At 35.9% G+C, this 15265-nt stretch overlaps 1 protein-coding gene across 1 annotated transcript in view; it reads left to right on the top strand.

Moving 5' to 3' along the window:
• Positions 1 to 15265, top strand: part of PROS1 (protein S) — a 65522-nt gene that overhangs the window by 35915 nt on the left and 14342 nt on the right. The window contains exons 4-10 of the mRNA XM_046659464.1: positions 1386 to 1472; positions 3081 to 3203; positions 3302 to 3433; positions 6239 to 6364; positions 10110 to 10231; positions 11971 to 12086; positions 14855 to 15044. Of these exons, the coding sequence (XP_046515420.1) occupies positions 1386 to 1472; positions 3081 to 3203; positions 3302 to 3433; positions 6239 to 6364; positions 10110 to 10231; positions 11971 to 12086; positions 14855 to 15044 (896 nt within the window). The remainder of the gene's footprint in view (positions 1 to 1385; positions 1473 to 3080; positions 3204 to 3301; positions 3434 to 6238; positions 6365 to 10109; positions 10232 to 11970; positions 12087 to 14854; positions 15045 to 15265) is intronic.

Below are 15265 nucleotides of genomic sequence, written 5' to 3'. Positions count from 1 at the left end.
CCTGCTGACACCTTAGTTTTAGACTTCTGATCCCTGTAGCTATAAGAGAATAAACTCGGGTTGTTTTAAGCCACCAAGATTGTGGTAATTTGTCACAGCACCAATAGGAAACCAATACACACACTGACTTCAAATGAGCCTTTGGATCCATCTGTGATAAACTGTGTTTTCCAAAGATGGCTGTAAAATGTACTCCACCTCACACACTCTTCTGCAATGTCATCTTGCCGCCCACATCACTATCTGGGGTCTATCCTTGCCACTCCTCCCGCTTGAAGCTGGGTGGACCCTGGGACTGCCTGATCAAAGGAATATGGTGGAAGTGACAAAACGCCTCCTAATTGGCCTGGCAGCTTCCACCTTCTTCCTCTTGGAAGCTAGCTGCCATGAAAGAAGCGCTGCTTTAGGACCAGCTAAGAGACATTCGGCACAGGGAGAAGCCCTGAAGCTTGACATGCCACGTGGAGAGAGAGGCCAGGGAGCCTGAGCTGTCAGACAGGTGAGCACAAGCTGTGTTGGAGGTGGCTCCTTCAGTGTGCGCAGCAGACACAAACAGCCCAAACAAACCCTCTCCAAATATTTGACCCACAGATTGTGAACAAAATAGAATGATTATTTTAAGCTACTAATTTTGGGAGTTGTTTGTTACTCAGGAAAAGATAACTAAATCCACCTTTTCAGTTAGATAGTGACTATCTGTACAATGAAGTAACATATAATATCTTCAGTGGCTATTAAGAAATGTTATATTGTTGGCACTAAATGACCCCTAGTTCCTTTAAGGCCATAAGTATTTTATCTCTACTACTTCAGCTGTTATTTCTGCCAGGTTGCTATATCTAGTTTCTTAGAGTTGTAGTGAGGAATAAAATGGGTCAGGGAAACCTGCTTTGTAATACTGAGGTATCATACAAATATCGTGTTAGCCTCGACACAACATTGGAAGGACTGGGAGTTGCCTACAGCAACCAGAAACGCTAGCTCATTCTACTGACTTAAGTGGAGACACTTTCCTAACCAGGCCCTGGTCTACAGATTTGAGGATAACTTCACATCTCTGCTGCAGAATTAAGAACACAGATTTATGTGACAATAAATTTCCCTGCTAATCCAAGATCTTTTTCACTTTTGGCTTTAAGATTCTTTTCCAAAGAGAGACTTCCACAGACTTGTTTTTGATGATTCTGTATTTCTTGTAATCTTGTGTGTAGATTTTTAGTTTTTCAAAAAGGTGAGTGGAAGTATTTAGGGCTCACGTTTTGAATGCTAAATCCTATAAATCCACAGGAGCAGAAAGAGTTCACTCTTTGGACATTTCTGTCTTGGATGACTTCAGATGAAGTTCCGTGTGTCTGCTCTAAGATCTCACGTGTTTGCATTCACAGGTTGTCTTGGTTCTTTCCGAGCTGGACTGTTCACGGCTGCACGTCAGTCGACAAACGCTTACCCTGACTTGCGGAGCTGTGTCAATGGTAAACACCCTACCATCTATTTAGAAAACAAAGCTAAACAAAAACCTGCAAGTACAGTACACTTGTAAATATGACTAATGTTTAAAAATCAATAAACAAGCCCTTGGAGGGTTGTATGCCCAGTAAGGAGGTGTTTTCAGAGTAAATGCTGCTGTTTTACTCAAAATGAATTTTCCACCCAACGTTTAAATAGAGCGTGTTCCTTGTTTACTTTAGGTCGCTGCCCTTAGCATGCTCTTCCCAGCAGCCTTATTTTGCCTGTTGCTGCACAATCCTGCAGTCTGACCACGTGCTGCAGTTGACTAATAGGTCGGAGTGGGGCCATCTTTACTCTTCTGGCATCAATAACATAATGTGGAAAATATTAGAATATCGTCAGTCTTCTCCCTCAGAAGTTCCAGTGACAGTTCTGGTAGATTGTTTGCCTCTAATTTACCAGTTTCCCAACTGAGAGTCAAAGAGAAAAAGATAAAATTTCAAGATGTGAATTGGGATGTTTTTACAGTGAATATTTTACATTCAGCATTGGCATTATCTAGATATTTATTTATTTGCATTTTCTCTAATTTAAAGTTGGTTATAATTACACAAGTAAAACACATATATTTAATTCATACTTTATTTTTTTCCTGTTTTAAAAAAATTTTTATTGAGTTCGTAATAGTTTACATCATTGTGAAATTTCAGCTGTACATTTTTTCTTGTCCATCACCATATAACACTTTATCTTTTTCAATTTACCAAAGGATAGGAAAATAATTTGAAAACTATTTTCTGATGTCTTTCTATCATTTTAACTAATACCTAGTTTATTGCTACTTTTCAAAAAACTTATGGGGTCATTTTTTGAAAAATTCAGTGATTAGGTTTCAGTTAGGTTTTTAAAAACATTTTTCTTGCAAGTAACAGAAATTCCCACTGGCTAACTGACAAGGGGGACTGGCCTGGAAGGATGGAACGAACTTGTAGTTCGATGAAGCCTTGAGCAGCAGGTGTGGAAATGTGCAGGCAGCGATGGGCCACAGTGTCTATTGAGGGCAGAGACTGCAAATGAGTAAGGAAACAAATGGGCCTGTCATTTAAGATGGTGATAAGTTGCTGTGACACTTTTTGAAGAAGTTGTCCCTCCGTGAGGGACCATAGTACTCTGCTACCTGTTGTCCAATGTCTCAAACCATTGTTTCATGTATTTTGACTAGAGTTGTATTTATTTAAAGCAGGAGGATATGTCTGGTCCCCGTTTCTCCATCTTAGCCCAAATTGGAAGTCTCAAATTCTTTCTGCTATTGATACTGAGAATAGTTTTATTTGTTCTGAATATCTTGTGGATTTATCTTAAGGATAAAATAAGGTAGTATATATGAAAAATACCTAAATTACAGCTTTAAAATACTGTATATATTTGCAAATATAAAAGTTTCCTTTTGCAAAATAATTATAAAATTTTGTCTAATGGACTCACTTTTTTATGAAAAAGTATTATTTGAAGGAAAGATTTATAATTTTTCCATTGATTATAGGCTTTGTGCACAGGATTTCTATTAAAGGGCATATAATTCTGCTTACCATAGCATGTGGCAGAAATTAAATGATGTCTGTTTCCTTCAGCCATTCCAGACCAGTGTAATCCTCTGCCGTGCAAGGAGGATGGATATATGAGCTGCAAAGACGGCCAAGCCACATTCACGTGCGTGTGTAAATCAGGTTGGCAAGGAGAGATGTGTGAATCTGGTATGTATAGTAAACCGACCCAGCTCATCCGGATTGGCCTCCTGGAAAGTTCCTGAAGACTTCATTACTTTAGAAATAATTTATTTCCCCCTTTTTAGATGTAAATGAGTGCAAAGATCCCTTGAATGTAAATGGAGGTTGCAGCCAGATTTGTAATAATACTCCTGGAAGTTACTACTGTTCCTGTAAAGGTGGTTTCGTTATGCTTTCAAATGAAAAGGACTGCAAAGGTAAGAGCAAGAAGGTACAATGAAGAGGTGTTTCCCGAGTGAGAGCTAAATCCAGTTAGAGGAATTTCTCCAGGAAATTCTTGGAAAACTCTCTGGTTATAAGTCCTTATAATAAATACACATTATTATCTGCCTTGAAGCCTCATGTTACTATTGGACTGCCTTTTGGTTTATTGTTTCTAGGGCTTTTTGTTATGTATAGAGCATTTTGTTTTTTCTTACTGTGTGTGTATGTGTGCGTGTGCACATGTGCATTTTGTAAAGAATTTCATCAGATCCCTGCATACTACAATCTCTGAAAAATCATTGTTTTTGCTTTTCTTCAGATACCACAATATTATTTCCTTTATTAAAATAAGATAAACAGCTATACAAAGAAATCCACCAGAATCCTTAGTATTTTATATTTCCTTGTCCTAAACACCTTTATAATTTCCAATATAAACCTTTCATCTTGCAGCTCATTTCCCGTTGTGCTTTTGGGAAAGATGATCTGGTTTTCTTTCTCTTTATACATTTAAGATCACATCATTGGTCATAATTCTTTTTTTTTATTTCAAACTTAAATAATCCCTGTCAGTTTAACTTTTTAACACGTCATTTTACTAGTGTATTTCTTTTGTTTTTCTTTATGCTTCTCTTCCCCCCAGTTTTGACTGTTTTTCTCTCTGCATGTCTTTTCCATTAGACTGGTGTAGCTGCCGTAGCTAAATCTCCAAATCTAAGTGTAGGTGTGTGGATGCCTAAAAACGAGATTTTCCAGCCTGGAGTTAAATTTTGCTTTTGGAAACTGGGAGCAAATTTTTCTTTCTTCTTTTCTTCCTTCCTTCTTCCCTCTCCTCCTCCCTCTCTTTTTCTTTCTTCTTCCTACTCCTCCTCTTCTTCGTCTTCTTGCAGCAAGGTAAAGAAATTTAGTAAGTTAAATTGCAAAATTTTTCTTGTTAAACTCTTTTCATATCTGCTTTGTTAAATCCCCAAATTGAATTATATGCAAGGAATGGTCTGTTTCTCACTGCACTGTAGAGTTTGGTATGGTATGGTTTACTACAATATTATTTAAAGTACAGTGAATGACTCTAACGTGAACTACCTTAGCAATTTTTTCTAAACAGTTTGTGACCGTATCTCTTTCTTGTCTGCCTATTTGAAGGTCTATTTGAGGTTGGAAATTTAGAATAACAATATCATTAGAACACCATTACAGAAAACCATCATAATGCACGATACCAAATGCATTCCTTAAGTAAATAATCCCATTCATACGTTTACATTTAAATACTTGGATAGTCCTTCTAAAGAATTTGTGACTTACGTTTTTGGTTAAAAGGTATTTAATCCTTATCCATTGAGTTAATACACATATGTAAATAATTACAAAAAGTTTTCTTATACATAAGAATGTCCCTGATGCCCAGAACGTATGTTCTCGTATGCTTCATTTACAGAGTCTCTTATCCATGATACCTAAGTGATAGAGTACAGAATTATTAGAAGACTATGTATACAACTATTACAATAGGGCCTTTGCCAAGATGTGGATATTCTTGGGATCCAGTTGCCAGTAAATGTCTACAAATGCAAGAATAAAACTTCTCATTAGATGTTGGATGTCAGTGTAGAGTCATAACATCAATATGCTGGAACCTGAGCTCATATGATTTAAATAAGTCTTGCAATATGCCTCAAACCAAATACTTTCACTTTCTTTTAAAAATATTGATTTTATAGCTCTTTTTTAAAAAATAACTGTTTTATTTTGCAGCAATTGTAGATTACATGCAGTTGTAAGAAATAATAATAAGAGATCCTGTGTGTCCTTTTCCCACTTTCCCCCAGTAGTAACATTTTACAACACAATAGTGTATTATCATACCCACGATATTGACATTGATATGGTCAAGATACAGAAAAATTCCTTTACCATAGAGATTGATTCTATTATTTTTGTGCATGTTATTTTAAATAATGTTTCAATTTTTGGCTGTTAGTTTGTGGAAAAATTAAACTCTCATCTATTTAGTGGAGAAAATATATTTTCCATTCCGAGCTTGTCTTTCTCCAGAGAGGACAGAGGGGAAAAGTTCACTAATAGTTACGTCTCCATTGAACTATTTCTGTCACTTATTTTGTTTTTCTCACAGGTGCTTATCTGGTAAGTAGTTACAATCAACACTTTGTCTCCTACTCTGTTATGGAACATAATAAACACTTCTGAAATTTCTGGAACATTAATTTAGCACTAAAGTTTATATTCACTGCATCTTTATAAATACTTTGAGACCTTCTCAGTCTCGTTTTAAATTTGAATTACTATTGAATACTTCAGGCAACAATAACAGTATGCAGATTTAGCTATTATCTATTTCCAAAGGGAAAATGTAAGACTGACGAGCCACCTCATTTTTAAATTCGTATTTGTGATAATACAGAGTGAATATATGCTTAAGACTGTATTTCAGAAACATGTATTTAGGATTACATATTAAGAATATGGTAACTCTCTTCTCCTATTTATTTTCATACTGTAACCTGATAGATAAAAACGTAACTAAACCCCTCTCCTTCTTTTATGCAATTACAAAGGAACATGGCAAACATCAGTCAAATTCCCTATGCATTTGGATCAAGAAATCATATTTAGTGAACTAAAATATGATGATAGATTTAATACTTTGTTATTGTCAGGCCACTCTGTTGTCTCATTGCATATGTTAAACTAGGTCCAGGAACCCTACGTCAAGGGTTCTTTGGGTGCACCTTCTGGTATGGGAAAAATGGTTTTTAATATATTAGTTTCATTTACAGATGTGGATGAATGCACTACACAGCCAAGCATTTGTGGCACAGCTGTGTGCAAGAATGTCCCAGGAGACTATGAATGTGAATGCGCCGAAGGCTACAGCTACAATCCCAGCTCAAAGTCTTGTGAAGGTAGAGTTGTGGTGGTACCGTTGTTGATGCTGGAGAGGGTAGGTTTGAACCCTGATTTGGTATTAGAAGCATTGGTTCTGTTTGACATCGACGATCAGGTTTTCTAAGATGGTACAATTCATGATATAGTTTGGTGACTGGGTCATCGTTGGCTTCCCTCCAGAGAATGAGTATGTGAGGCACATGGTCTTTAGGTTTATGTTATACCCTCCTTAGATTGGCCCTCCAAGCTATACATGAATTGGAGATGACCCGTGTATGTTAAAAGCAAAGTAAACACATTTTCATATCATTTAAACAATATTCAAAGATAAAAAGAATTTCAAGATAGAAGGAGAAACACACATACAGAAACACAAGTACACAAAGAAAGACAAGCTTAAAAATCACGTGGAGGTTACAAGGACAGTTACATGTCTTAGGTTTCATGCCAAGCTTTTCAGTGATTTTTTGTGCATATGTCAGTATGTCATTTATTGTAAAATAGGAAATGACACCGTTCTGTTATAATTAAATATGCATAAAAGTCTCATCATAACCAAATGATAACTGAGCTCTAGAAATCTGAGACATTCTGATCAGTAGCAGAGGCCAAGGCCGGGGGCTGGGGTGCCCTTGACGTGTGGTTACCTCGTTTGGCTGCGGTGGTGCTGCCATGTGCTCGGGGAGCTTGGACGGACTAGGAGATTTTTTTATAATCATGAATATAGACAAATTATTTCACATCTTCCTTTAAATTTTTAAAAATTTCAAAGTGAATTTAATACCATGACTAAAACTAATCAAATCAGCAGTAATTTCTCTATTGTGGCAAAATATTTCTAAGATATAATGTGCCCATTTAGCCATTTTTCAAATTATTTTATTGAAGTAATATTGGCTTATAACACTATAAATTTCAGGTGTACATTATTATATTTCAGTTTCTGTATAGACTGCATTGTGTTAACCACCAATAGTCTAATTTTTCTCCATCACCATACATAAGTGCCCCTTTGTCCCTTTCCCCCTCCCCCCACCTGCTTCTCTTCTGGTAACCACCAATCTGTTCTCCTTATCTATGTGTTTGTTTATCTTCCACACATGAGTGAAATCATACAGTGTTTGTCTTTCTTTGGCTTATTTCGCTTAGCATAATACCCTCAAGGTCTGTCCATGTTGTTGCAAATGGTTTGATTTTTGTCTCTTTTTATGGCTGAGTAGTATTCCATTGTATATATATACACCACACTTTCTTTATCCAATCATTGGTGAATGGGCACTTGGGTTGCTTCCATGTCTTGGTTGTTGTGAATAGTGCTGCAATGAACATAGGGTGCATAAGTCTCTTTGAATTGTTGATTTCATGTTCTTTGGATAAGTAGTGGAATAGCTGAGTCATATAGTATTTCCATTTCTAATTTTTTGAGAACTCTCCATACTATTTTCCATAGTGGCTGCACCAGTTTGCATTCCCACCAGCAGTGTATGAGGGTTCCTTTTTCTCCACATCCTCTCTAACATTTGTTGTTTTTGTCTTGGTAATTACAGCCATTCTGACAGGTGTAAGGTGATATCTCATTGTCGTTTTGATTTTCATTTTCCTAATGATTAGTGATGTTGAACATCTTTTCATGTGCCTATTGGCCATCTGTATATCTTCCTTGGAAAAATGTCTGTTCATATCCTCTGCCCATTTTTTATTCAGGTTGTTCACTTTTTTGTTATTGAGGTGTGTGAGTTCTTTATGTATTTTGGAATTTAACCCCTTGTCAGGTATGTGATTTGCAAATATTTTCTTCCAGTTGGTGGGTTGTCTTTTCATTTTGTTGATGGTTTCCTTTGCTTTGCAGAAGCTCTTCAGTCTGATGTAGTCCCATTTGTATATTTTGTCTTTTGTTTCCCTTGCCTGAGTAGAAAAGACACTACTAAAATGGATGTTAGAGAGTGTACTATATATATCTTCTTCTGGGAGTTGTATGGTTTCAGGTCTTACATTCAAGTCTTTAATCTATTTTGAGTTGATTGTTGTGCATGGTGTAAGGTAATGGTCTACTTTCATTCTTTTGCATCTGTCTAATTTCCCCAACACCATTTATTGAAGAGGCTCTCCTTTCTCCATTGTATGTTCTTGGCTCTTTTGTTGAAAATTTGCTCTCCGTAGATTTGTGGTTTTATTTCTGGGCTTTCAATTCTGTTCTATTGATCTATGTATCTGTTTTTGTGCCAGTACTGTGCTGTTTTGATTACTATAGCTTTGTAGTGTATTTTCGCTTCAGGGAGTGTGGTACTTCCAGCTTTGTTCTTTTTTCTCAGGATTGTTTTGGCCAGTCAGAGTCTTCTGTTGCCTCTATACATTTTAGGATTCTTTGTTCTATTTCCGTGAAGAATGTCATTGGGATTCTGATTGGGATTGCATTGAATCTGTAGATTGCTTTAGGCAATATGGACATATGGAAATGATTTTTAGATGTACAATTTAGTGGCATTAATTACATTCACAGTTATGCAGCCATTATCACTATCTGTTCTGAAACTTTTTCATCACCCCAAACAGAACTCTGTAACCATGAAGCAGTAAATTCCTCCTCCTCCCTCCCCTAATCCTGGTAACCTCTAATCTGCTTTCTGTCTCTATAAGTTTGCCTAAATCAATAATAATTTTAGAACAGGTTTTTTTTTTCAACTATCTATACTCCTCTTGAGACTTTGATGTCTTACCTCCTTGTGCACTCACCAAAAGATATCCCCCTACACACCATTTCTACTCTTCTGCTACTCTAGATGGAAATTATTGTGGTAATTTGCAGATTTATCATTAGCCAACTTCATAATCCTTATTGTAGTTTTATTCAATGAATGCCAGATTTTTAAGAAAAAATTTATATATGGCATTTATCTAATATTTTACTACTCTAATCATATATCATTTGATTTTAATGGCATTAAGAGATCACTGATTTTGGGGTTTTATTTTAAGGCACTTTGTAGGGGAACTTACACTGTAATAGCATTTATGAACTTGGGAATTTTCAAAGGTCATGGTGTGCATTCATCAAAAAAGTCAAGGATCTTACGTAACTCTGGAGTGGACTTTAGCTGAAGTATATTAATACAACTTTTCAAGAATGATTTTCTCAAAATATGAACCCAGGACAGGAACCACATAGAAGATTTCACAATATGGGAGGTAATAGCATAGTGAGGTTTTTTAAAAAAAAAATAATAAAAAATGAGGATATTTATTGCCACCAATAATCATTGCATTGTGAAAAGTCAAATGTTATTGCTATTGTCATTTATTCCAAATTACATTAACCTTCAGTTAAAAGGGATCTTTTCTTCCCTTTATCTCCCTATCTCCCCTCCCCTCCACTCCCCTTCCATTTCTTTTCCTTTTTTTCCTCAAAACAAAGAATTGAGAGGTAGTGTCATTGGAATTCATATAATCAGAATGACAGTTAACTTGAGACTCTCAGTCTTTTTTTCTTAAAAATGAGAAAATTAGTATAATTGTTATAGTTTTATTAATTATGAATTACTGAGAGTTACACATTAAATTTGTTGTTTTGAGTATGTAAATAAATATAAATTACACTTGTAACTCATTTAAATTTCTGTGCCAAGTGTATAAATGTGGTTTGATGTCACAAGGGTTTCTTTGAGGATTTATCATTGATTATGTCGTACTAAAATCAGAATACTCCTTCTTCTATTGGATTGAACATTTAGGAGATATTAAAATTTATGTTCTCTTTTATCATAGATGTGGATGAATGCTCTGAGAACATGTGTGCTCAACTTTGTGTCAATTACCCTGGGGGTTACTACTGTTATTGTGATGGCAAGAAAGGATTCAAACTTGCCCAAGATCAGAAGAGTTGTGAGGTAACATCTCGTGATGCTAAACTTCCCACCTCTTTTTAAAACGAGAGATTCAGGTACTTATTCAGGTACTTATATAGCGGAGGTAAGTCAGGAAAATGCACATGCTCTGTAATAACTGTTATAGTTCCAAGCAGGCTGTGAGTTACAATCTTTTTACTAATTTTGGTCATGTAAGTGGTAAACATTGGGGGTAAGTCATGAGCGAGTGAAAACAGGGCCACTGCAGGGTCACAGCTCAGAGATGCTCATCTGTGCAGCCTGCACAGTTACAAAATGCAAAGTGTGTGTTTACTTAAGACACTGAGAAACCCTGAGATTCATGCTCCTCTTGGTGAGAAAAAATCTTGCATAGAAGCGTTTTCAAGCATCGATGTTTCTTCATCGCGCTGACGGTTTGGTCGCGCCTGAGCGCACTAGCCCTCGCGACGGTGCTCAGGGAATTCCGCGGCAGCAGCTTCCCCGGAGTAGGGTTTAGTGGGTTTAAGTTTATCAAAATTCAGAAAGGACGATTTTGTTAATCTGTGTCTCTCAAATTTGCTTGTAGTCACTTGGATTTAATTCATAATTGACCCAGAAATTAAATGTTGGGGGTAGGTTCTAGTTTCTCCTCCATTGAAGTAAATAGGTCAACATCTGAAGCTCTTTTTTTCCTAAATAAGAATTACATGTTAGTGATCCTTAGCCCAATTCTTGCATCTCTGTTACTTTTTACATGTGAAAGTGAAATTTCATGTGATTGAGGCAGACAGTAAAAAAACCAAACCAAAACAAAAAGCCCTAAAGAATTATTTAACCATGTGTCTACACATATGTCTACATCTGTTACCAAGACAAAGCTGCATGTGTCCAAAAAATGTGCATTTGCTGTTATGTCACCTCCTTGGTCGAGAAGGTCGGGTGAGCTGGCTGGCATATGCAGTGACTTTGAGAGTGCTGACCTGAAATGCTATGCTGTGTGGATGACTATTTTGTAATTTAGTCTCTTATAATTTCAGATTTGTTGTAGTTACACATCACCATATACCTTGGAATAGATTTGTTGAAGTTCTAAGAGGAAAATCTTATTTCTGGACCTAGATTTCCCCTAGAATACCCCTATATGTAGGCCCAAGAACTTTTCCCTAAAAAGCCTTCCATTTTAAAGTTTGTTTCTACTCTTAGGAATAAAAAACCTTGATATCGGATTTAATGACTCTAAATCACTTTTTTGTAAATTTCTTGGAGATTAAGATATCTTAATTTATATTTAAACCATTCGGGTTTTCCAGCATACCTTTACTATCTAGATAGCACATTTTTGCTCATAACATTTTTATTAATAGATAAATGAGTAAATGAATGAGGTGCTATTTACTGGTACATTAATTCTTCCACCAATTTCTGACTCCAAATAAAGATAATTTTCAGATATAATTCATGGAACACATCGTAACTGCAGTTAATTAAGGGATACATGTTGTTATGGGAGGGAAAAGGTTGTGTTTTGGACTGAGATTTGCAAAGGAAAGACTAAAGACAAAAATCTAAAGCCGCACACATTGAACAAGACTTTAAAACACACGTATTCTTGGAGGTTGTACGGAGGGTCTAGAAAAGGAAGTAAAAGATAGTGGTGTTCCTCATTTATCTCAGTGGAGACGGAGGGTACATTTGACAGGAGCATAGGAGCCAGAGAAAGGGTGTGGAGCCCACACACGCCGAGCAGTAACTGTGTGTTTTGTTTGTTTCCTTTTCTCCAGGCTGTTCCAGTCTGCCTTCCCCTGAACCTTGACAAGAATTATGAATTACTGTACTTGGCAGAGCAGTTTGTAGGGGTTGTTTTATATTTAAAATTTCGTTTGCCAGATATAACCAGGTGAGGTACTAATGTCAATAATAATTTCTAGAGGTAAGCAGGTCAGGACAGAAGAAAAGAAGTGACTGGAAGGGTTTGAAATGTATGGAATTGCGTTATCAATCAGATGATTTGTGGAATCCTAAAGTTCATTTTCCCTTTCACACATGTAATTTTCATGCTTGAACCATTTTGGGTCATTCTAGGCCGACCTTCTCCAATGATCATTTTACCTTAATCCACCATTTTTCCTTTTCTAGTGAATACGTATTTACTAAGAAACTGGGAAAGTAGATTTAATGTATTGGTGAAATTTTCATTCTTCTTTATACATGTTATAAAAACTAAGTAACGAGAAAATACTCAAAGTATTGTTTTTAACATATAGCTATGTTCATAATTATTAAGGAAATTTCATGGGCTTGCTTAAATGGTATTTAAAGGAATGCGTCACATGATTTCAGAGACTCTGAGCCCTGTGTCCGCTGCTCCTGCAGTTAGCTTGACTTTAGCGAGGGAGCACTTGCTTGTGTTTTTGAGTCGTGATTCTACTGTAATTATCAAATTTTCTCAGAGCTATATATTATTGGAACTAGAATAAAGAAATTGGAATTTTGTTGGAATAATGAAAAGGAAACATATTTGAGACTGATTACAGAGTCCAAATTTTAAAATATCTTAATTAGATAAGCATGCATATTTAGAACTTAATTCATTAGATATATGAGTGATTATTCATTAAATAATTCAACTAAGTTCATAGAAATATTATGGAACACTGAAATTTATTCTAAGATTCATGGATGTAATTGTGCTCCTTCAACACTCACATTTCCCTAAGACCTGGTTTTTGCCTTTAACATCTCAGAGCAAATAATATTTTCTAATGATAGAGGTTGAAGACAGCCCTTCCTTGCTATGAGAATAATGAGAATGAGAGAGAAAAAAGTTAGTTATTGCATGTCTTCAGGCACTTTCAGGGGTATTCATTTCCCACTGACAATTCACAGTAGTTTGGACTCCAACATTGGATCAAATTGGCCAAATAATTATTTTTTCCAGTATTTATGTATTTGTTTATTATTTATGTCAGTTAAACTTTTTATTGAAGTATAATATATATACAGAAATGTACTTGTATCTTAAATGTACGGCTTGATGAATTTTTATAAACTGCCACCTGTGTAACCAACACAAAGAACAGCTAAAGCTTTTTTGTTTTTTCTCTTTTTCTGCAAATTCCTTCAGCTTTGTTTCCCACAATCGAATACTTACCATACTTAAAAGTTAACAAATACACTCTTTTTTTTGTGCTACAATACTTCTGAAAAAGAATGAATTGTTCCCCAATGTAGTGAATCAGTATGCTGATGTATTCCAGATAAAAAATATATGGAGCACAACTCTTTGAATTACTGGTTTAGCATGATTTTACAAAGAGAAGGAAATTATGTCCGTAACAGCATCAACTTCTGGAAGATCCTGAGCAGACACTAATTTGGGTTTTGGCAAGATAATGCGCGCTTCACGTCAGCAAGATGTGATGGTCATGAAAGAGAACGGAAGTCCCTATTCCAAGCAAAGTGTCTTTTTAAAAATATAATCTGAGTTCAGTAAATTCCTACTACATTGATGTCTGTCCAACCTGCATTTACCCCTTTACAAGATTTCCTTGGAAATCTAAAAACTAAGAAGTTTATTCTATCACGTTTCCTTTGTTCCACTGGAGGTGGATCTCTGCCTCTTGCAGATGGTGCCTCTGTTACTGTGACTATTAGATGTGGAGATAAGAGCGTGGGATTCTTTCTTGCCTTATTTAGCAATTATCTGAAGTCCTGCATTTTTAACTTAAAATACCTTTACCTCAACTTAGATGACTGACAGTTACACAACTATTTTTCCTCTTCCCTGTTTGTTTTTTCAGTCATTTTGATTTGCTGGTCCTTTGAAAACTTTAATGCTGATTCTCAATGAAGTGTCCTAAGGACTCTGAATCAACACATATTTTTTAATCCAGCACTTGTAAGATTTTTCCTCCTCTATAATAGCTCTGTATGTGTCTCGAGTCTTAATAGCAATAGGCGTTGCCAGAGCTCAGCCACCCCCAAACACGTGGCTCACTGCATCTGTAAACTGTCCTCCCATGTGCTCTGCTAGAGTGATTTATGCAACTAGAGTTCTGCAGAGCTTTTGAAATCAAGCTGACAGATACAGTTTAAAGTTTTTGACTTTACCTTCCTTACAACACATGAAAGTGTAATTATGTCTGCAGTCATCCAGATGCCATCTTGTATGCCTCTGTGAGTGATTCCTTCCTGATATGTAAGAAATCATAGGGAAAATATACTTTTTGACGGATAAACCAATCATGAAATTGTAACATTTTTTTACTAATCACTTATGGATACTGAAAAAAAAAGAACCTTAATGTCAGATTATATTCAATATGCCTAATATTTGTACATGTGTATTAATTCCAGTGTTTGAAAGAGTGCCTTCAAAACAAATGCCAAAAAAAAGATGAAAAATTACCAAAGTGTCTGTTCACTGGGAAAAAAAGACTCCAAGAATAAGCAAAACAGTATAATAACTTGATTTTAAACACACATGGAGCCAGAGATAATACATGAGCAGTCTAATTCTGCCTTTCTCTTTTATTAATTCCAGGGAAAGAAATGAATAGTAGACTCTTTCAACATATTGCTGTTTGTCAGCACAAGGAAAAAGATTAATGCATGGAGCCTTCCCTGTTTCTCATTGTTAAGGCTGTCTCTTTGCCCCTTGTTTAGATTTTCAGCTGAATTTGATTTCCGAACCTATGATTCAGAAGGTGTTATCCTGTATGCAGAATCTCTCGATCACTCATCTTGGTTCCTGATTGCACTTCGTGATGGAAAGATTGAAATTCAGTTTAAGAATGAACATACAACCCAAATCACAACGGGAGGCAAAGTTATTAATAATGGTCTATGGAATATGGTATGTTTTGCAGATTTCGGGAATAATCTTCCCAATTTGACGCAGTTTGTATAAAATCACTAATAATTACTTTTATAGTGATACTAAACTAAAATGGGGTTGAGTTTATCTGATGTTGTGTGTAGTGTATTCTGCGTGCTGTAAATCCCTGAAACGGCCTGAGAAATGGTAACTCTCTTGATATATTTAGGATTTCCTGTAACTAAAGTTTTTCAGGAACT

Source organism: Equus quagga, chromosome 4 (assembly GCF_021613505.1).
Source record: "Equus quagga isolate Etosha38 chromosome 4, UCLA_HA_Equagga_1.0, whole genome shotgun sequence".
In the NCBI taxonomy this organism is placed as follows: Eukaryota; Metazoa; Chordata; class Mammalia; order Perissodactyla; family Equidae; genus Equus; species Equus quagga.
This window is presented reverse-complemented; position numbering and strand designations above follow the sequence as displayed.